Here is a 22088-nt window from a genome sequence, read left to right on the forward strand (position 1 = left end):
GGGCCCCAATGGGGGGAGGGCCTTTGAAAAGCCTGGAATGAAAGTTTTTTAGGTTATTATTTGTAAACATTTTTCAAAAAAGTTAGAGGCATGGACCAAGAGAGGAAGGGGGCCCACAGAGACTGCTTCTGTATAGGTCCCAGAATTTTGTGCTACACTCCAGGATGGTGGTATTCATCTGTGCCTTGAACTGTTGGAAATGAGGCCAGAGGTGAGCTGTGGAGTTAAGCAATGTTGAATAAATGACATAATGTTGCTGTTTTATTAACAAGAAAGGTAAACTGGCAAAATACATCGAAACTGCGTTTTTGTGTAGGGATGAAATACATTTTTTAAATATCACGGACTTGTATTTGGGTAGTTGAAAAAACATGGAGTAAAAAAACATTTTCTTCTAAAACACCATTTTTAAAGAGAAAAACATATGTTGTGTAAAATCAGATTTTTAAGAAAATATACATATTTCTACATATACATGACATAAATGAATGCCATTTACTAAAATAGACACTTGTAACATTATGCCTGCTGAGGTATTTATCAACATTTTTATGCGTGTCATTTTATTTTATAAAAGTTGTAATTTATTGAACCATACTTGAGACAGTCACACCACTGGACAATGTTGAGGTTTTGCTCAAAAATGTAACAAAGCTGGTCCTTGCGAAACAAATAAAACTTTAACCATTTACTGCACTTTAAATCACGACAAAATAATTTTTAGTAATTTTAATCCTCTGTGACAGTGAAATTGCCAGGTCACGTCAACAACCCATTTTTCTTTACTTTTGTCGCATCCTGTGACATCATCTTCATTGGTTTATCAGGGGTCACATGACAGAGTGAAACCCGGAAGCTATAGCCACAGCTGCGGCAGGTAGGCTCTTGCCTCCTATGTGTCCAGGTAGTGAAATGAAAACAAGCAGAAGTGAAACTTGAGATGCCATCGCGACAACATTTTGAGGACTAAATCCGCCTAAATCAAACCACTGTGCCGGTAAACGCTGTTTTCTGGCTTCGACGTTAAGTGGACTATGCACTACCACAGCTACATCTGTGTTTTCCTGTTGGGTTTGTATTCTTGGGGATGTCTCCCATGTGTCTCTGCCTGCAAACATGAGCCAGAGACTCCAGACTGGAGGATGACTTTGAAAACTATCCGTAACGGAATACACAAGATTGACACGTACCTGAATGCAGCACTGGATTTGTTTGGTGGCGATGACGGACTTTGTCATTATAGGTGCAGTGATGGTAAGCTAGCTTCTTTATTTCTTCTTTCAGGTCCTTTCTCACAGTGAGCAACTGATTTGTCAGACACATGTGTAACTAATAACTCTAATAGTGTTTGTGTTTTATTTAGTGAGTGTGTCAGGACCCCTTGTACCATCATGCAGCATGCTATGTTAAGATAGCACACCTAAACACCAAGGATAGTATTCATACCTGTGCTTTTCCTTGCTGTGTCAAGTCAAAATAAAAGTAGAGCTTTTGCTAAACTTGGGAGCCAGAAGATAAACATTACGCCCCTTGAGTGAACACCGTAAACCATTAAGTCTTCTGTGATCTGTCTGGTTATCTCTGACAGTAAGATAACTGACTGTGCCAGAACAAGAAACATCTTCATCTTTGCTCCTCTCTCACAGGTTACAAGCCGGTGCCTCGTCCCGGGTACAAGCAACCACCACCCAACGGATGTGGCTCCCCGCTGTTTGGATTTCAGGTAATCTAACATAGTTTGAGAGGGTGGAGGTTTTTTACATGTCTGAGACAAGCAAAATTGGTTTACCATGTGATTCCTGACGTAGAGAACAATGCAAACTGCAGTATCCTTGTGCACTGAATGTTTCCTAATATTTTGTCTTTTAAAGTAGGATGTGAAGATTTTTTACGTTGTGAATGTACTGTATGTGTAAACACATTCAAAACACAAGTTTAGTCCATATTACAACAAAATAAAATAGAGCCTCGCTGTTATATTGGTCCAGGTTGGTATTAGTGTAATACAGTCATGCCAGATATACAGATGGGTGTTGAAATAAAGTAAAAATCAACATTAAGTGTTTTACTATGGAGCCAGGCCACCACGAGCCTCCAGAACAGCTTCTGTGCTCCTAGCCAACTTCATGGAACTCTGTTGGAGGGATGAACACAGTTCCTCTACAAGATATTACCTCATCTATAGTAAGGATGCACCAATTCAATGATACTTTGGGTATCGGCTGATGCTGAGTACTGATCGGATACGAGTGTAAAATGAATAAGCTGTATTTCTCACTGTGAGGAAGAGACTGGGAATCATTCTTTTCAACATAAGGCTTGACTTTAACATTGCTTCCTAACTTTGTCTTACATGTTGGTCCAAAATCATCCATAGGTGTGAAACTGGTTTGAGATATGGTAACTGTAAAGTCAATTCAAGTCACTTTATTTATATAGCACATTTAAAAACAACAGGAGTTGACCCAAAGTGCTTTCCAAATCCAATATACACAAATACAAGTATACACGAATAAAAGGAATAAAGAGTATATACAATTGTGTGTCCAGGTACACAGTATACACAAACACTAGTGTATGTGTACAAATGTACACATTATTAAACAGAATAAGGAGTACTCGGTTAAAATCAAATTCAAGAAAAACTAAAAGGAAATCAATATGACCCACGTCAGATTAAAACACTGTGAGAGTACGTTTAATGAAACGAAATAATTCAAAAGTGAGCCTGACAAAAACCATTGAGTCAGAATGAGGTAAAAGCTGGAGAAAAAAGGAAGGTCTTTAAATTAGATTTGAAATTCTCAATGGTGGGGGCTTAATGTCGGACAAGAGACTATTCCTAAGTCTGGGGCAGCAACAGAAAAGGCTCCTTTGGTTGTAAGAGGTGAGTAGGGTACTAGTTGTTGTGAGGATGACCTAAGCGGTCAGGCTGTAAAGGCTATAGCATTTTATTTACATCATTTTCATACAACATACCATTCAGTGAGTGCAAGGAAGCATCTGGATTTAATAGATCATTTACCATACCATTGTCCACCCACGAGTGTTTTTAAGTTTATTTTCAACTATGAGATGAACACACCTCTTTAATAACCAAATTTAAGGGATCATTTTTAAAAATGTTTAGTTATCTTATGCATTAACATAAAAAAAACTGATATCAGCCAATACATTGTTATTGCAATCGGGCTTCAGTAAAAAATACTAAATGCTAGACCCAAATTAGCTAGATACAGATTTTTTCCACACATTTGATCATGTGATATAAAGTAGAACATGAAGGGCTCTCTTTTTGTGACTCATTGTTATATTTCGCTGGACCATTATCACGTCATTTTATCATAATATTTAATATAATCCACGTCTCCTGCAGGCAGTATAATTTGAATGTCAGTTGAAAATCCATTATAAAGAGTGACAAACCTGTTTTTTTTGTTGGTTTTTTTTGCAGTTTGACATAGGCATCCCGTCCATGACCAAGTGTTGTAACCAACATGACCGCTGCTATGATACCTGCGGCCGTGAGAAACACGACTGCGATGAGCAGTTCCAGGATTGTCTTGAGACCATCTGCAGGAATGTGCAAAGGACTCTGGGATTGGCCCAGAGTGTCCAAGGTGAGAGGCTGAGGATGAGATGGAGATTCATTTAGTATTCAAAATACTAAAAAATACAAAAATCTGTTTAATATCAATCAATAATCACTAGAAAAATCATAATATATTTTCTATGTAGTTAATTATTTATATTTTGTTAATACTGTGTGATGTTTTATTACTGTGTGGGTATATACAGCACTTCATTCCTAGTGGTGACCCATAATGGAAATGAAGAGATTTACACATCACAGTAGGTGAGGAAGCACAGGTGTAAATAAGAAGACACTGGTGGCTGAATTACATTGGCTGCTCCAGTTTCAGGGCCCTGTTTCTGTGGAATGCTGGATCACTTTCATGACATTTGAATAATAACACTTTTCTTGTCATGACAAGTCAAGATGTCTGCTGTGAAGAAAGCCTTTTACTTGTACTCTGTATACCGTGGCCCTCCCTTGAGATGTGTATACTGAGTCAGGGTTAGCAGTCACTCAGCAGGACCAGTTTCCGAAGTACTACTGTGTATTTCAATACTGTATATTTACAGTTAGTGTTCCACAATAGCGTACAATGTAATCTCATGTTTTGTGTGCGCCTGACAATGCACTCTTCTTAAAAAGTGATGCACTGAACATTTTTACCACAAAATGTAGGCAAGAAGCTATGCTTGTAAAACAGTTTACATTTACATCTAATAAAATGAACATATTAATCTCTGCTGTACTTAAAGGATAAATAAGGAAAGTTATAGAGCACGCTTGTGCATGTAAGTAAATAAGTGTAAAACACAATATGTCCAGCAGAGGGCAAGATAATGTAAATTTTTAAACACTGTGAATCTGAATATTGTTGTCGGATTCAAAAACTAACAGTTGTTCATCAAGACTGACTCATTACCACACTGTTAACTCTTAATTCACTGTAATAAGTGAATTAAGAATATATGTATTGTTCTAATCTTGTTTAAGGTTTTGAAAATGTTCCATGTTCTATATTTGAGAATCGAGATTTAGACTTTAATCAAACCTGTCTTGCCACCTGGTTCTCTATGATGCTCTACCTGTGAATATTGCTGTGAGGTGTTTTATAATTTCATTCTTAAAACAAAAGTAAACCCTAAATGAGATTTTAATCTACAATGAAAAATCGGTATCGCTCACTAAGCTGTATTTAGATTCACATAAAAACATTTTTGATTCACTTCCAGTAACGTGATAGCAGGTACCCGTTTTCAAACCAACTCACCTTTCCCCTGTTGTGTATTTGCTCACGTTCGTCCTCTTGTTTTTTCTCTCCTTGGCAGCTTGTGAGTCAGCAGTGACTCTGCTGTTTGACGCTGTTATGCACTTGGGATGTAAACCATACTTGGACAGCCAGAGAGATTCTTGTGTGTGTCAGTATGAAGTGAAGAGGGAACTGTGACGATCAAGATTGTGGAACGGACTGATTCAAAAAGCACAACACTGACAGAAGGATGCCAGCAATAAACTTTTCTTTTAGACTTGTAGATTTTCTCAGGGACAGAGCCTCTTTGCCCTGCACTGACTTGTGTCCGTTGCCTCCCTTTATTGGAGTTTTGAAATTATTAGAAAAAATAGTGAAAATAGTTTTAGAGTGGACAATTAATATATTTTCTATGCAGTTAATTATTTATATTTTGTTAATACTATGTAATGTGTTTGTCCTGTGATGGACTGGAAACGGTTTTCAGGGTTTCCCTTGTTTTTGGATGCTTGGGTAGCACCCATTACTTTATTTTATAGGTTTTTAAATTCCTAATAATGTCTTAAGACGTTTCATGAAAAAAAAGGAATTTGGCACTGATTATAGGTAAAAGAGAGTGTTTATTTTGTACTCTTAAATTGATTAAATCAAATGAAATGCTAAACTAGCTAAACCAGGAGTTGCTTTTATTTTGTTAGGTTAGCCAAAAATGTGAGATTTGTCCACAGGCAAACAAATCATAATGTTTCTAATAATAAATGAATGATGAGTAGCTATTTGCTTGTGTGTAAATGGAGTTCTTCTTTTGAGGACTTTTCCCTGTAAACAGCACCAAATTTACATAAGGTCTTTCCAGGAAACTTTAAAGAAATGATTATGATATAATGGGCACCACTGTGGCCACACAGCAACAAGGTTGTGGGTTCAAACCCCCGGTTGCCCAGGCCTCTTCTCCCCATGTCTGTGTGGGTTCTCTCTGGGTGCTCCGGCTTCGTCCCACCGCCCAAAGACGTGCGGCCTAGGTTGATTGGTGACCCTAAATTGTCTATGTGTGGCCCTGTGATGGACTGGTGACCTGTCTTTCGCCTGATTGGCTCCAGCGACCCTGTACGCAGGATAAGCGGTTGACGATGGATGGATGACCCCCCCATCACTGGCGTGATAAATAACAAAGTCAACAATGTCTGTTTCTAAAGCATCTAAAAGATTTGTGGTCTTCTCTTTATAAAATGTGTGAAATATTTGTAAGATATCAAATGAATGTACTGGTGAACTCAAGTGATCCAACTGTAGTAAGCTAACACCGTGGGGAAAGAAACTTGTGTTAAACTGTCATAAAAATAATAAACAAGCTTTTGTTGATAGTCCTGTGTGTCAGTTGTCATCATAGACATGTTTGTAGAAACTGTGTTCTCCCCGGAGAATGAGAGGGTCACCTTTGTGTAACTACGAGATGCTGAGAGGAACTATGACTGTTTGTTCCTATTTGCACAAACAGCTCTAGAGCACTACATGGAATTGGCCATAAGAAACACCATGGTCAAGTGGAGGCTATAGGTTAACAATGGATGATCGGCTTTGTGGTCAAGTCATCGAATCGGTGGCCGTAAGTCTTGGACACTTGGGTGAAGAGAGCAGCAGAGCTATCCTGATCACCGCTTGGTGGTGCGTTGGATCAGATGGCGGGGGTGACCAGTGTTTCCCACAGGATTTTGTGAGATTGTGGAGGGTGGACTTCGGACCCTCTGGGGTGTCCGGGGACATTCTCCCCCAGGAGAAATGTTTTTACATTTTAAAATGAAATGGATCAGTCTGTTGTAGGCCTCCTTTCTGAGAAAAAAAAATTAGAGGTTGATCTTTAAGAATGAAGTTGAATCATAAACACATTATGGGGTTTTCCTATAGTTTGCTGTGCTAAGATTTCATGAATATGACAAATTATAAAATACATGGCAAACTAAGGCAAACAGGGTAAATACAGACAATTGTAACAATTCACTTAACGAGTGTGCCGTGGTTAAGTCATACAAAAAAAGTGGACAAAGAAGGTGAAAATAGGTAGGCCCTGTTGCTTTTCTACTTTTTCTGCTTTTTACATGAGCTGTAGTCAACTGGTTAAAAACATTACCTTCAGCTCACTGCCTCCACCGCGGCGTCTCAACATTGCTTGGCAGAGAACGTCTGGACTACATTGCTTAGCCTGCTCCCTGTTCAGTTGATTAATCAGTCATTTTAATTTAAATACCTTTTACAAGTTTAATAATAGCCCTACATAGTACCATCAATCAAATACAAATAATTACTATAAATAGGCCAAGTTTAATAAAACAGTCACAGACATTGAGTAACCTTCCGGTAAATCCTGTTTTATTGCAAAGCTGGCTGGCAGAGCAAATTCATTTGTCATTGGTGTGAAGACAACCTGCGAACATGTCGACTACAGACCGCTGCGGAGGTAAAAACGTAACATTGACTATGTGTTTTTAATGAAAAGTAGGGAGAAGTTGTAGAATACTGTGTTTGGCATTTTAAACATTAGAAAAATAAATGCAATGATTTTAAATGTCCAAAGTTAAAGTCTGTATCACCTGTGACGCTGTTTACTTTCGTTTATGTTCTTACACAAGTGCTGTCACGCCTTTACTGTAAGTCTTCTTTCTCTTGCGTTAGTCACCAAGTTATCATAAGCTAACATGTGAGGCAGGTTTTTATTATCATTAAACCATTCTTAATGTCAGGACTTTGTCTCTTTGTCTTACCTTTCCCAGGAAGAGGTGCTAAAAACAGCAGAACAGCAACAGACCGGACTGGTAGCTGCTGTACACTAAGTTACATACTATTTTTAAAGCTTGTGTACTTCTATAAAAGTTTCAAATTTGAGAGGAGAAGTGTTTGTTCTTATCAAAAGTAAAACAAACAGGGCCTTGTTACCAGTGGATCAACTTCCTTGATTGGGAAATTATACCCTGTCCACATGATTGACAGAAATAATCACTGCAGTTTGAGTTGATGACTGCTGACTGTAATTTGGCTTCTTTGGCAAAAAAATCATAAATTGTCCAAAATGACAAGTTTAATCTAAACCTCTATGAAACTGAAGGAAGCTGAACATTACAAACTTTGTTAAAGTAGGATTATTTCTGGACTGTGATAATTGTATTGCATAAGGCTTAGACTGCCGGGGACTTCTCATGATGCACTGAGCTCCTCTCTCCTCATCTGTATGCAACCTTATCCCATTAATGCACGTTACCAACCCAACTATTTTCCTTTCCTATTGTCTTGTGCTTTCTCATCCCTCTCCTCTCTCGATTTCTGCATGTGTTTATGGCTCTGGAGCTGTGGAGTCTGGATCTGTGGTTATGAGTCACCTGCTGCTACCATGTTCCTGCTCAACACCTTTTGTTACAATTATTATTACAAGTCTTATTAGTATTATTATTATTAGTAAGCCTACTATAATTATCTGTAACATTGTTCCTTTTCGGTCTGTACCACTCCTACCTTTACTGTTTGTATTTCTGTGTGGATATTGTGTTGGCTGCTCCCCCCTACCCCACCAGCTCTCTCTCGTTGTGTTAAACTGTCATAAAAATAATAAACAAGCTTTTGTTGATAGTTCTCTGTGTCAGTTGTCATCATAGACATGTTTGTAGAAACTGTGTTTTCCCCGGAGAATGAGAGGGTCACCTTTGTGTAACTACGAGATGCTGAGAGGAACTATGACTGTTGTTTGTTCCTATTTGCACAAACAGCTCTAGAGCACTACTGGTCTGTACCACTCCTATCTTTACTGTTTGTATTTCTATGTGGATATTGTGTTGGCTGTTCCCCCCCTTCCCCACCAGCCCTCTCTCTCTCTCCCTCACCCCCAACTGGTCGAGGCAGATGGCCGCCCACCCTGAGCCATGGTTCTGCTCAAGGTTTCTGTCTCTTAAAAGGAAGTTTTTTCTCGCCTGTGTCACCAAGTGCTTGCTCATGGTGGGAATTGTTGGGTCTTGGGTCTCTGTAGATAAAATCACAAACAGTAGGATCTAGACCTGCTCTATATTCAATTTCAATTCAATTCAATTTTATTTATATAGCGCCAAATCACAACAACAGTTATCTCACAGCGCTTTTCATAAAAGAGCAGGTCTAGACCGTACTCTGTGATGTTGTTTACAGAAGCCCAACAGTTCCCACCAAGAGCAAGCACTAGGCGACAGAGGCAAGGAAAAACTTCCTTTTAAGAGGCAGAAACCTCGAGCAGAACCATGGCTCAGGGTGGGCGGCCATCTGCCTCGACCGGTTGGGGGAGAGAGAGAGAGAGAGAGAGAGAGATGTAAGAGAGAGAGAGGGGAGGGAGGCAGCCTACACAATATACACACAGAGGTACAGACAGTGAAGGTAATGTTGCTATAGACTAAATGAAAAATGGTACAGATATTTATAATAGTGTTAATGGTAACCATCGTAATGTTAATGATTATAATAACAATAATAACAATAAGACTAGCAACAATAGTCGTTGCAGTAGAGGTGTCGAGCAGGAACACAGGGGCAGCAGGTGACCCGCAGCCACAGCTCCAGACTCCACAGCTCCAGAGCCAGAAAACCTGCAGGAAGTGATAGGAGAAGGAGAGAGACGAGAAAGCACAAGACTACCAGAAAGGGGAGAAGTTGTGTTAGTAACATGCAATAATGGGATAAGATTGCATACAGAGGGAGAGAAAGTAGAGGAGAGAGGAGCTCAGTGCATCATGGGAAATCCCCCGGCAGTCTAGGCCTATAGCAGCATAACTAAGGGATGGTTCAGGACTACCTGAGCCAGCCCTAACTATAAGCTTTATCAAAGAGGAAAGTCTTAAGCCTACTCTTAAATGTGGAGATGGTGTCTGCCTCCTGAACCCAAACTGGAACCTGGTTCCACAGGAGAGGAGCTTGATAGCTGAACGCTCTGGCTCCTAGTCTACTTTTGGAGACTCTAGGAACCACAAGTAACCCTGCATTCTGGGAGCGCAGTGCTCTGGTGGGGTAGTAAGGTACTATGAGCTCTTTAAGATAAGATGGTGCCTGACCATTAAGAGCTTTGTAGGTAAGAAGAATGATTTTAAATTCTATTCTGGATTTTACTGGAAGCCAATGCAAAGAAGCTCAACAGGAGAAATGTTCTCTTTTCCTGGTTCCTGTCAGAACACGTGCTGCAGCATTCTGGATCAGCTGAAGAGTCTTAATGGACTTTTTCGAGCAGCCTGATAATAAGGAATTGCAGTAATCCAGCCTAGAAGTAACAAATGCATGGACTAGTTTTTCTGCATCATTTTTAGACAGGATGTTCCTGATTTTCGCAATATTACGTAGGTGAAAAAAGGCGGTCCTTGAAATTTGCTTAATGTGAGACTTAAACGACATGTCCTGATCAAAGATAACTCCAAGATTCCTCACAGTGGTGCTGGAGGCCAAGGCGATGCCATCCAGGGAAACTATATCTTTAGATAATGCGTCACGGAGGTGCTTAGGCCCCAGAGCAATAACTTCAGTTTTATCTGAGTTTAACATTAGAAAATTACAGGTCATCCAGGTTTTAACATCCTGAAGGCACATTTGAAGTTTAGCTAACTGATGAGTTTCATCTGGCTTGATCGATAGATATAACTGAGTATCATCTGCATAACAATGAAAGCTTATGGAATGTTTCCTGATAATATTGCCTAAAGGAAGCATATATAAAGTGAAGAGGATTGGTCCAAGGACAGATCCTTGAGGAACTCCATGAGTAACTTTGGCGTGCATGGAGGACTCATCGTTAACATGTACAAACTGAAATCGATCTGATAAATAGGACTTAAACCAGCTTAGAGCGGTTCCTTTAATGCCAATGAAATATTCCAGTCTCTGCAATAGGATCTGATGGTCAATGGTATCAAATGCAGCACTAAGATCTAATAAAACCAGTACAGAGACAAGTCCTTTGTCTGATGCAATAAGGAGGTCATTAGTAATTTTCACCAGTGCTGTCTCTGTGCTATGATGACTCTAAATCCTGACTGAAAATCCTCAAATAAACTATTGCTCTGTAGAAAGTCACACAGCTGTTTAGCAACTGCTTTCTCCAGAACCTTAGAGAGAAATGGAAGGTTAGATATAGGTCTATAGTTTGATAAAACATCCGGATCAAGTTTGGGCTTTTTCAGAAGAGGTTTAATTACAGCTACTTTAAAGTACTGTGGTACATAGCCTGTTGATAAAGATAGATTGATCATATCTAGTATAGAGGTGCTGACTAAGGGTAAACATCTTTAAGCAGCCTAGTCGGGATGGGGTCTAAGAGGCAGGTTGATGGTTTAGATGAAGAAATTATTGAAGTTAGTTGGTAAAGATTGAGGGAAGCAAAACAGTCTAAACATGTATCTGGTTCTACAGCTGTTTCTAAGGTTCCTGAGTTAAGAGATAAGTCGGTGCCAATTGAGGGCAGGTCTTGGTGAATTTTGTCTCTAATAGCTAGAATTTTATCATTAAAGAAGCTCATGAAATCGTAACTACTGAGAGCTATGGGAATACTTGGCTCAATAGAGCTGTGACTCTCTGTCAGCCTGGCTACAGTGCTGAAAAGAAACCTGGGGTTGTTCCTATTTTCCTCTATTAATGACGAGTAGTACGCTGCTCTAGCATTATGGAGGGCCTTCCTATAAGTTTTAAGACTATCTTGCCAAATTAAACGAGAATTTTCCACTTTGGTGGAACGCCAATTCCTCTCAAGTTTCCGTGATATTTGCTTTAATTTGCGAGTTTCAGTATTATACCATGGAGCTAACCATCTTTGTTTTAGTATTTTCTTTTTTAGAGGGGCTACAGAGTCGAGTGTCATTCGCAGCGAGCCTGCAGCACTATCAACAAGATGATCGATTTGGGAGGGACTGAAATTAGCTCCGTTACTTTGTGACTAGATAATGTATTTAGAGCTGATGGAATCGCATCCTTAAATTTAGCTATGGCACTATCAGACAGACATCTTGTATAGAAATTTTTGCCCAATGGCGAGTAGTTCAGCAATACAAACTCAAAAGTTATCAAACAGTGGTCGGATAAAGAGGGATTCTGTGGGAACACCACTAAATGTTCAATTTCAATACCATACACCAAAACAAGGTCGAGGGTGTGGTTAAAACAGTGAGTCGGTTCATGAACACTCTGAGAGAAGCCGATGGAATCTAACAAAGAGATAAACGCAGTACTAAAGCTGTCATTCTCAACATCCACATGAATATTAAAATCTCCTACAATAATAACTTTGTCCGTTTTAAGGACTAAAGTTGACAAAAACTCTGCAAATTCAGATAAGAATTCAGAGTACGGGCCAGGTGCTCGGTACACTATAACAAAAAGAATTGGTTGCAGTGATTTCCAACTTGGGTGCGAAAGACTAAGAACAACACTTTCAAATGAGTTATAGTTTGGTTTAGGTTTAGAGCTGATTAATAGGCTAGAGTCGAAGATAGCTGCAACTCCACCTCCTCGGCCTGTGCCTCGAGGAATGTGAGTATTAATATGACTGGGAGGGGTGGATTCATTTAGGCTAACATATTCTCCATCACCCAGCCAGGTTTCAGTAAGACAAAATAAATCAATATCATAATCTGATATTAGTTCATTTACTAGTACACCTTTAGAAGAGAGAGATCTGATGTTTAAGAGTCCACATTTAACTCTCCTATTCGTTTGCACTATTGCTCTTGTGGTTTTAATTTTTATGAGGTTTTTATGCACAGCTCCTCTTCTGTTTACCTTTTTAAATAATTTCGATGGTCGGGGGCAGACACCGTCACTATAGGATTTTCACTAAGTAACTCCTGAAATGGAGGAGCAGAGAAGTTGTTAGACTGCGACTCTGCGTAGGGTTTTGGGTGGGTAACTGCTGAAAAAGAAGGGCAGAGAAGTGTGTTAAACTGCGACTCTGCCTCCTGGTCTCAACTCTGGGTTGTCATGGATTTGGTCCACTAATAAACTTGGCCAGATTTCTAGAAATGAGAGCTGCTCCTTCCCAAGTGGGATGGATGCCGTCTCTCCGAATCAGATCAGGTCTTCCCTAGAAGGTCTGCCAATGATCAACAAAGCCCACATCGTTTGCTGGACACCACCTCGACAACCAGCGGCGGAATGACGACATGCGGCTATACATGTCATCACTGGTCAGATTTGGCAGGGGTCCAGAGAAAACTACGGTGTCCGACATTGTTTTTGCATATGTACACACCGACTCAACATTAATCTTAGTGACCTCCGATTGGCGTAACCGGGAGTCATTACCGCCGACGTGAATAACAATCTTACTGTATTTACGTTTATCCTTAGCCAGCAGTTTCAAATAAGACTCAATGTCGCCCGCTCTGGCCCCAGGGATGCACTTAACTATGGCCGCTGGCTTCGCTAAATTCACGTTTCTCAAAATGGAGCTGCCAATGATCAGAGTTGGTTTCTCAGCGGGTGTGTCGCTGAGTGGGGAAAATCTGTTAGAAACGTGAACAGGTTGATGGTGCCCCGTGGACTTTGAATGCTTACGACTATTCCTCCTTCGGACAGTCACCCAGCCCCCCCCCCTTTCCTGGCTGCACAGGGGATGCCGGAGGACGGCTACCAGAGGCTAACTCAGGCCGTTCCGCACCGACTACCGGGGACTGGCTAGCTACAGTAGCTAAAGACTGATCTACCAAGGTGCGGAGCCGGACTTCTAAATCACTGAGCCTCGCCTCCATGTCTATAAATAAACTACACTTATTACATGTACCATTACCGCTAAAGGAGGCAGAGGAGTAACTGAACATCTGACACACCGAGCAGGAGAAAGTAGGAGAGAGAGAGGGAGAAGGAGAAGCCATCGCTAGCTGCTAAGCTAAAGTCGCTAACGGCTAAGCTAAAGTACTGTAGCGTCAGTTACCAAAACTTTAGAGCAACTATGAGATTGAACAGCAGTCACTAAAAGATGGAAAGAACTGTGAGTGCTTAGGCAAAATTACTGTAAAGAATAAGTGTTTAGCGAACAGTTGGCCGCTGTAATCAAACAAATGTAACTGTTATTTAGCGAGAGCAGCACAACACGGTACCAACACACAAGCACCGGAAACGGAAATGAGTCGACACGCTTACCGCAATACGTCAGCAGTACGTCAATACGTCGTATGACGTATTGACGTACTGCGTATATGAAAAGTGCAATGAGATAACTTTTGTTGTGAATTGAATTAAATTAGTTTTAGCTAAGTGTACCTACTTAACCAGAAACCAAATGTTTTTTAAAGGTCAGATACCTAGTCATCAAACACCCTAAGTTGTTGTTGTATCTGGTGGAGTATGGAGGTACCACTTTTGGCATCTGTTCTTTTAGCAGCCATTGCCATCTTTCTCCACCTGTCACCCAGCTACTGAAGACCATGAGGACTCTATGCTTGTGGAACAGTGGCTGCTTGAGCAGCAGTGGAGCATTTTATGTACCTGTAGTTGTACTGCTTAACAAAGAAGGAAAATCTTGAAAAGCTTAACCACCCTTTGCATTTTGGCAACTTCAATCACATGTTCAGACTATTTTTGATATAAAAAAACAGCAAAGCCTGACTTTTGAGTGTATTTTTTTTGTAGCATGCACGGAGAACCTGACAGACAATTATGCCAGGTAAACTGTTCCTTCTTGTTTGTGTTGTTGTAAAAGCTGAAAAATCTCACTTCTCTCTGGTCCAGCACTCCACATAATATTGTCTTTGTTCCTGTGCTCTTTTTCATTATACAGTTCTTTACCTTTGGATCCTGCAGAGGAGTACAAAATGGACAACAAACGACGAGGCCTTGCACTTATCTTTAATCAGGAGAGCTTCTCCTGGCGCACACAGTTGAAGGACAGACGTGGAACCAATGCTGACCGGGATAACTTGGAGAAAAGGTATCACTTCCCAGCCAGCTGCTGGTGAGGGAAAACTGTATTTGGGATAACTTAGTGATTAAGAACTTGTCGGTACTTGTACAGTGACTGTAACATTGTGGTAAGATTTTCTAAGAATATCCTGTGTATTTCATGACATGCAGAACTTTTTATCACCTCTCTTTTAGATTGAATAAGCTAAATTTTGAAGTGAAGACTTACAATGACTACAAACAGGAGAAAGTCTTCGATAAAATTAGGCAAGGTAAGCATGTGCAGGATAACTTATAACACATACATGACTAAATATATATTCAGGAGGTAGCACTACAACATTGTTACTGTAATTAGCTGTTTCCTTGTTGTCCTAAACAACAGATCCAACATGTGAAAGGCTGTAGTACAGGTCACTTTTACTTGTTCAGTAGCAAGTTTAACAAATACCTGATGTCCCATCAGCCGCAGAGGCGGACCATTCAGACTCAGACTGCTTTTTGCTCGTCTTCCTGAGCCACGGCGAGAATGATCACGTCTACACCTACGATGGCAAGATCAGCATTCAGGATATCACATCCCTGTTCAAAGGAAACAAGTGTAGGAGCCTTGTGGGAAAGCCAAAGATCTTCATATTACAGGTAGATACAAACAAAAGCCAAAGCTCAATCAAAATAATACTATGATAGGTAGAATATGGGAATGTACAGTATTACCTGTTTTTTTATGTTTTACTTGGAAATTCATGGCTCTTAAAAATAAGTAAAAGTGAATGTGTGTGGCTGTGTCCGCCACTAGGCATGCCGTGGAGACAAGCATGATGACCCAGTGACTGCCTGTGTAGCCGGGGGCGGTGGGTTGGTGACTGAGGAGAATGAGGTGGTGGTGGACGCCAGCGCTGTACACACCCTCCCTGCTGGGGCTGATTTCATCATGTGCTACTCTGTGGCTGAAGGTGAACTCTTAATGTGCTCTTGTTCCAGCATGATGGTTAGATTCATACTTCATTTTATTCATTAATACAGTGCAACAGTAATTCGAAACTATAGTGAATTATTTTAGAAATAGAAGTCACTGTAAATGTCCTTTTGTTTTTGCTGTTCAGTCAATAACTATCCTGCACTGTCCCCTCTTTTGTTTGTTAAGGTTACTTTTCTCACCGTGACCCCATCAACGGCTCCTGGTATGTCCAGGATCTGTGCGAGCTGCTTAAAAAGCATGGGGACTCTCTTGAATTCACAGAATTACTCACGCTGGTCAACAGGAAAGTGTCGATGAGGAGTGTTGGGAACAGTAGGGACCGTAATGCCATTGGGAAGAAGCAAGTACCTTGCTTTGCTTCAATGCTCACTAAGAAGCTCTACTTCCGTCCAACAAAGTAACAGTTTCAGACCTTCAGGTCATTTGTTCCCCAAAGAGTGATTGTGTTTTATTAAATGTGCATTCTTTTTTTGGCAAAAAGTGTATTCACATGATGTCCTTATTTCACCTTTACCCTGGAATTGTTTGGAAATGTCAGTCCTATGTCCTCAGGGTTATTATTTGTTTATTTCAGCTGTCCTAGTGTTTGTAGTTTTCTCAAAAATATAATTGGCACCGGAGTTTCAGAAATTCTATCTTTAACTTTTGCTGTTTTAAGTAGCTTTAAGTAAAAATAATTAAAGGTGCACATGCACATGTGCAGTTTTCTTGTTCTTTCTACATTTGTGTGTGTGCAAAACATGTTAGTGAGGTAGATTGTGACTCTTAAGTGTCTGTATCTGTGGTTAACGATTTAGCTAATGTTGGACCATAAGAAAGTGAACAAAGCAACCAAACTGAGCCAGTTCATCCAATAGTATAATTATCAGTATAATCTAATGCAGGACAGGTGCACCTAAGAATGCTTAAAACTCTACTTAAAAAGTGATGAAAAAACACATCCAATAGCAACCTTCAACCATCACCCCTATTTAACAACATCAAACTGTTTCTCAAACAAACCTCAGTCAAAATTACCATAAAACTTCAATTAATAACTGAGTCCCAAATATGACATCTACCCCGTTTACTGGCCTGGTTTGGGAACACATTCTGACAAATAAATGCAGGTCTCCATTAAACGCCTGGTTTGGTTTTTATAGAAGTTCTTTGGATGTATAAAACCATAAAATGCTGCCGGGTTGCCCACTTTAGCTGCTTCTAAGCTGCTTAGATCATTAATACAAATATTAATGTTTAAACTTATGATCAATATGTCAATATGAACATGCTACACATCGTTAGATTCTCCACAATTCAGTTCAGTTAATTTAACGGAAATGAGCCACAGTCTAATTCATATAGATTTATTGGTGTAACCAGCATGGTACAAGAGATGAAAAAAAAAAAAGTGCTGACTCCTGTTACCTTTGAAGCAATTGTTAAGTCCAAATGTGTCCCTTCCTTGACTGTTTGTATTCCTTTAGTCTGTAAGGGTCCACCGATCAAAACAATCAAAACAACTTTTCATAAAAATTAATCCAAGTTGTGAATAATGTCATGTGAAGTCCATCACCCTCTGTCTGCTAACTTCTGCCACACTTCTCTCATCCTGCAAATTATAGCCCGGGCTATTAATAAAAGTTTTACGGTATGTAAACTTTTATCTTCCATTGAATCCACCATACCTCTTCCAAAAAGATGTTAACATCAGCACTAATAATGAATTCTGGACTGAAATATGCAAAAACACCTTTAGCATGTCCAAGAACACCAATACAAGACTGTGTCAATACAAAGTCATTCACAGAACACATATTACACAACACAAGATGGATATAATGGGACTTACCGGTTCACACATATGCACTCACTGCACCTTTACCACGACTGACCATTACTACCATGCACTCAGGCTCTGTTCACCAGTACAACAACACTTTTGGAAATAAAAAAACACTAAGCTAGCACTGTTCTTTGGATACAACATCCCCCTATCCCAGTTACTGTGCATACTAGGAGACTTGAGTATAAGTGACACATCTCAGAAATAAATCACAACACCTCTACTAGTAGCCCAAAGAACAGAAAACAACTCAGTAGCCCAAAGTGTTTAAATATTTTAACAGAACAGGTAACACAGGAACACTAAGGCCTATAAAATACCTGGTGCACTAGCTGTCAATTTGTTGCTATCAGAAAAGAGGTAGTGCAGCATGGTTTTGGATCCAAAACTATTCTGGACTACCTCTTTTCCGATAGCAATGTTTACCTTGGCACAGCTGCTTCAGAGCACAAGACCAGTGATGTGACTGACTAGTAGTGTTGTAGTCAAGACCACCCAAACGGAGACCAAGTCAAGGCCAAGACCGGAGTTTATCGAGATCGAGACAAGACCAAGCATTTTAGGGGCTGAGAGCAGTCGAGACCAAGACCGAAGGAGGGCGAGACCGAGTCAAGACCAAGACCAGTTCCCTGCATTGCATGGCACGCAATAAAATGTGGAACGAGATCATAGGTACTTCTCAAATTGATCTGAAAGATCCACATTCCCATTAAAACACCTACATACAAACACTAAGAGCTGAAATTAACGTAAGCATCGCAGGGAGGGGTGACAGTCATTAATTAGGGTTATTGGTTGCATTTGAAGCAATTTGTTTTACTTCCAATCAAAGTTAGGATGTTAATAAATCAGACAATGCAAAAGCAATTTATTGATATTCCCAAAGTTATGGTCTTGACTAGTCTTGAAATAAAATCCCGAGTCCTCAATGTCCGAGACAGAGACAAGACCGAGTACAAATGCAGTTAAGACCGAGTACAAATGCAGTTAAGACCAAGACCATCAAGAAGTGGTCTTAAGACCGGTCTCGAGTACTACAACACTACTGACTAGTTCAATATTTAATGGAGGACATATGACTTGTGGAATTACTAGTCATACGTCACTACCCCGTTTTAGCAAGTAGACAACTTTTGCAACTTTAAGCACAAAATTAAGCTCTTTGTCAAAAAATATTTTGCGAACTATGTGGGTTATCAACATTGTAAGGACATTGTCAAAATACAATGGAGCTGGGCTTCAAACCAGGCAGTGGGCGAAGCACTGTGTTTGGTTGAAGAGAACACTCTAGCTACCTTTCTACAGCTTGGCTCACTAAAAATGCATAAAATGAGAGATACAGACCGAAAAACTATGATCTGTCTCACGTTAATCCGGATAATATGCATAAACAATGTAAATCAGAATTGCCCTACAAGAGTTGTAAACTTAAAAATGAGCTTCCATAGGGATGCATAGGGAGGTGAATTTAAGTGATGCAATGATAGTTCTGTGTGTTTTGTAGAAACAATATTCTATGTTTCTTATAAGCAGTATCCTTAACTAAGAGGATTTCAGATTGGAGTCTAGTGACCACTGAGGGTCTGTGACTGGCATCTCATTGATTTCTCAACCAATTAATGAAACATAGCTTTTCTGAAATTTATTTGAAATTGATTTTGTAAGAAAAGGCCACTGAAATAAGGTCTGGATTACATGTTTAGCTCTCCTATTCCTCGGCTGTACAAACCTAAACTCATTTAGATTTTTTAGTATTTATTATATACCTGTACTTTAATGTTTTATGAGTCGTTGCTGCCCCAGGGGACGGGCCAGGCTAAGAGCAATTCACAGACCCCATGAATTGGCCAAGAAGGAGGTGCTGCATGTCACCTGCAACAGGAAAACTGTGGCCTTGCTCGTGGAGCCAGACCTGGAATGGAAGGTAACAGTGAGCATCTTGTGGCCAAGTCTAAATCCATGGGGCCCAGTCGGGAACAGTCCAAAAAAGCTATATGGAGCTGCTACCCCGTGGGCCCACTTAGGCATTGTGGTCAGATGTATTGCCAGCTGGGCAACAAGGCAGAGACGGGGATCTCAGTGTGCTGACCCCTGGCTTTGCATACTGCTTTCAGGCATGTCATATCATCAGATCTGTGGTCATAAGTCTTAATAGACCTTAAGCTGGTGGGGAGTTGAATCAGATGAAGGGGGAGAATACTGGACAGACCCATTAAACTCAAACTGAAAGTGAAACAAACAGGGTAAAGTTATATGGAAATTTGCTTTTATGAGGCAAAGTACAGCCAACTCAAATAAGGTGAGATTAATTATTAACTCAACTCCTTGATAATTACTGTGTGTCATGTAGATAATGACATAATTTGCCCATATTGCCTGTCATCCATTGTCACTTAGAGACTGATCAGTATGGATCTATGGTGCTTTTTTGGGTGGAGTGATAACTCAGAGGTATTAATGGCTAAAGATGTGACAGCTAGCCAATTAAATTGGTTTGTCTTGATTCAATATACGGTACATCATTAATTACTGCACATTCATCACATTTATAACCTACATGAAAGGATTTAACACCTCAGCACCTCTGTAAAACAGCTTCAACAAAGACAGAACATTGTAACCCAGAAGTGGGACCAAGTCATCGTTTTACAAGTCCGAGTCAAGTCTCAAGTCTTAGCAATCAAGTCCCAAGTCGAGTCCCAAGTCCAGACCGATCATGACTGGTCCGAGTCCGAGTCAAGTCTCAAGTCAAGGACCAACAAGTCCAAGTCAAGTCCAAGTCTTAAACTTTGAGTTTCAAGTCCTAAACAAGTCATAATGTGCTGTTCAACAAATGTAAAACCATTTCAAAAGTTCAAAATAAAAAATTTTATTGAATGAAGCATTAGCTTGTACAGAAAGAAGGCAGAGGTGCAGTTTCACACCACAAATTTCATGACTTAAAGTAAATGTTCATGTAGGGCTGCTAATTATTTTGGTCAATATTGAGATCACAGTTATTTAACAGGATTACTCATTGCCTTAGGAAACAAACTATTGAACTTCTAAAATGTAATACTTTCTTTTTAAAAACTATTATATATGCATTACTCCAAAATCTCATATAGCCCATGAAATAAGAAACAATAATCCAACATTGTTAACTTTAAGCAGCATCTATGGTGCAAGAGAACGACAGCAGCACAGTTTCCCCCAAGTTGACAGCTTTGGGTGACGGATGGGTCACTGAGGGGTCTCTGTGTGTATGTTTGTGTAGAAATCGCTATGACGTTAGAAGACGCAGACACCGTGGATATTTTACAAGCACCGATCAGGTAAAGCAACACTGAACACACCTTTTAGACAGGGACGAGCAGCCCAGCTGTAAAGGAAAGAGGTGCGCTGGATTTATAAAACAAAACGAGTGTCGTTGTGAAACAGCACCCGGCGCTATTATCGTTTTATCTTAATTAATTTTTTTTATAATTGGTGGAAGCAGCTTCATGCAACAGTTTTGGCAATCTCTCTGTTTCGACCTGACCTTTCTTTTCTTTTCTCCGTGAGATGGAGGAATTTAGAAAGTTTAGAAATGCCCCCAGCTGTTGTGCATGAATTATGCGTAAAATTCATCCAGCCATAGGGTCCGATCAGGAACGGTTCACAGCGCGCCGGTAGTAGGCCTACTACACAACCCATTGTAGGCACCGGAGAGGGAGTGGGTCACTGGGGCGTACAGGGCCTGGGACAGGAGATCGCGGAGCGGCAGCCGGCAATTGTTCCCTCTTGCTGGAGGGAGCCACACGCTCCAGTCTAATTGAACACAGCTATGTTGATGCGCTGCGCAAGTTAATATCATAATTTATTTTTGGGCGTGGGGAGTGTCAAGTCAGCTCAAGTCAAAACGCTCAAGTCCAAGTGAAGTCGCGAGTCATTGGTGTTAAATTCAAAGTCTAGTCGCAAGCATGGACTGTATGGTCGCAAGTCTTCTTTGATAAAGTCATCATTTTTGTGACTCGAGTCCACACCTCTGTTGTAACCTCAGTGAAAGGAGTTTTTTAAATGGCAGCACTGTCTTATTTAACTGCATTCGATTTTATCTATACCTAATACACCGATAAATGTGTATTAGAACAGGAAAAAATAATTTAGCTTGCTGGGTTGTCCCTACTTTAAAGCACCATTTAAAATTCTATGCTGATCAGTTTCTCAATGACAAATAATCACAGAGACAATTATGTCTCTAAACAATAGATAATCAAGGTAGTTTGAGTTGATGATTCATTTTGACAGATTTGAGCTGTACTTTTGCATTACTAGCAATAAATAACATAGCATCCAATATTATTATTGAGTTGAATCTACACCTCTAACTGTTTAAAATCAAAGTGATCATTATGACCTTCATTAAAGTAGGATTTAGTTAACACACACCTTATCTCCACTCCACCATACAACACAAACCATTACATGCATCCAACACAATTCAATACATTTACACGGGTGGGCAGAGGGGTTGAGGGTGAGGGGGGTCTCATTGGCCCCATTTTCTGCCCCTGGAGGCTCTCTGCTGTTCTCCTTTTGGGCGGGGCGAGTC

At 40.1% G+C, this 22088-nt stretch overlaps 2 protein-coding genes across 4 annotated transcripts; both read left to right on the forward strand.

Annotated features, from left to right (window-relative positions):
• The first annotated feature begins 833 nt into the window (after positions 1 to 833).
• LOC119898909 (group XIIA secretory phospholipase A2-like) lies at positions 834 to 6187 on the forward strand. Its single transcript, XM_038713234.1, has 4 exons — positions 834 to 1254; positions 1647 to 1723; positions 3455 to 3620; positions 4903 to 6187. The coding sequence occupies exons 1-4, from the start codon at positions 1035 to 1037 to the stop codon at positions 5019 to 5021; spliced, it is 582 nt and encodes a 193-aa protein (XP_038569162.1). The 5' UTR covers positions 834 to 1034; the 3' UTR covers positions 5022 to 6187.
• A 1030-nt stretch (positions 6188 to 7217) lies between these two features.
• On the forward strand, positions 7218 to 16376 carry LOC119898913 (caspase-6-like). Of its 3 annotated transcripts, XM_038713238.1 has the most exons (8): positions 7239 to 7278; positions 7592 to 7633; positions 14439 to 14472; positions 14587 to 14736; positions 14904 to 14980; positions 15175 to 15350; positions 15508 to 15664; positions 15856 to 16376. In XM_038713238.1, exons 1-8 carry the CDS (start codon positions 7254 to 7256, stop codon positions 16089 to 16091), a joined length of 897 nt encoding a protein of 298 aa, XP_038569166.1. In that variant the 5' UTR covers positions 7239 to 7253; the 3' UTR covers positions 16092 to 16376. The 3 variants fall into 3 exon arrangements, with proteins under 3 accessions (XP_038569167.1, XP_038569166.1, XP_038569165.1); XM_038713239.1 differs by lacking the exon at positions 7592 to 7633 and having other exon boundaries at positions 7218 to 7278; XM_038713237.1 differs by lacking the exon at positions 7239 to 7278 and having other exon boundaries at positions 7307 to 7633.
• The last annotated feature ends 5712 nt before the right edge of the window (positions 16377 to 22088 follow it).

This window comes from Micropterus salmoides, unplaced genomic scaffold (genome assembly GCF_014851395.1).
Source record: "Micropterus salmoides isolate LMB-PRFRI ecotype aquatic unplaced genomic scaffold, ASM1485139v1 Ms_hic_scaffold_12, whole genome shotgun sequence".
Lineage (NCBI taxonomy): Eukaryota > Metazoa > Chordata > Actinopteri > Centrarchiformes > Centrarchidae > Micropterus > Micropterus salmoides.

Bases quoted from the DNA above. Each gene is read 5' to 3' on its own strand.
- LOC119898909 (XM_038713234.1), top strand. From the start codon at position 1,035: ATGCACTACCACAGCTACATCTGTGTTTTCCTGTTGGGTTTGTATTCT. The intron at 1,724-3,454 runs GTAATCTAACAT...TTTTTTTTGCAG, and splicing joins CCCCGCTGTTTGGATTTCAG to TTTGACATAGGCATCCCGTC. The intron at 3,621-4,902 runs GTGAGAGGCTGA...TCTCCTTGGCAG, and splicing joins ATTGGCCCAGAGTGTCCAAG to CTTGTGAGTCAGCAGTGACT.
- LOC119898913 (XM_038713237.1), top strand. From the start codon at position 7,555: ATGTCAGGACTTTGTCTCTTTGTCTTACCTTTCCCAGGAAGAGGTGCT. The intron at 7,634-14,438 runs GTAGCTGCTGTA...TTTTTTTTGTAG, and splicing joins AACAGCAACAGACCGGACTG to CATGCACGGAGAACCTGACA. The intron at 15,351-15,507 runs GTAGATACAAAC...GTCCGCCACTAG, and splicing joins CAAAGATCTTCATATTACAG to GCATGCCGTGGAGACAAGCA.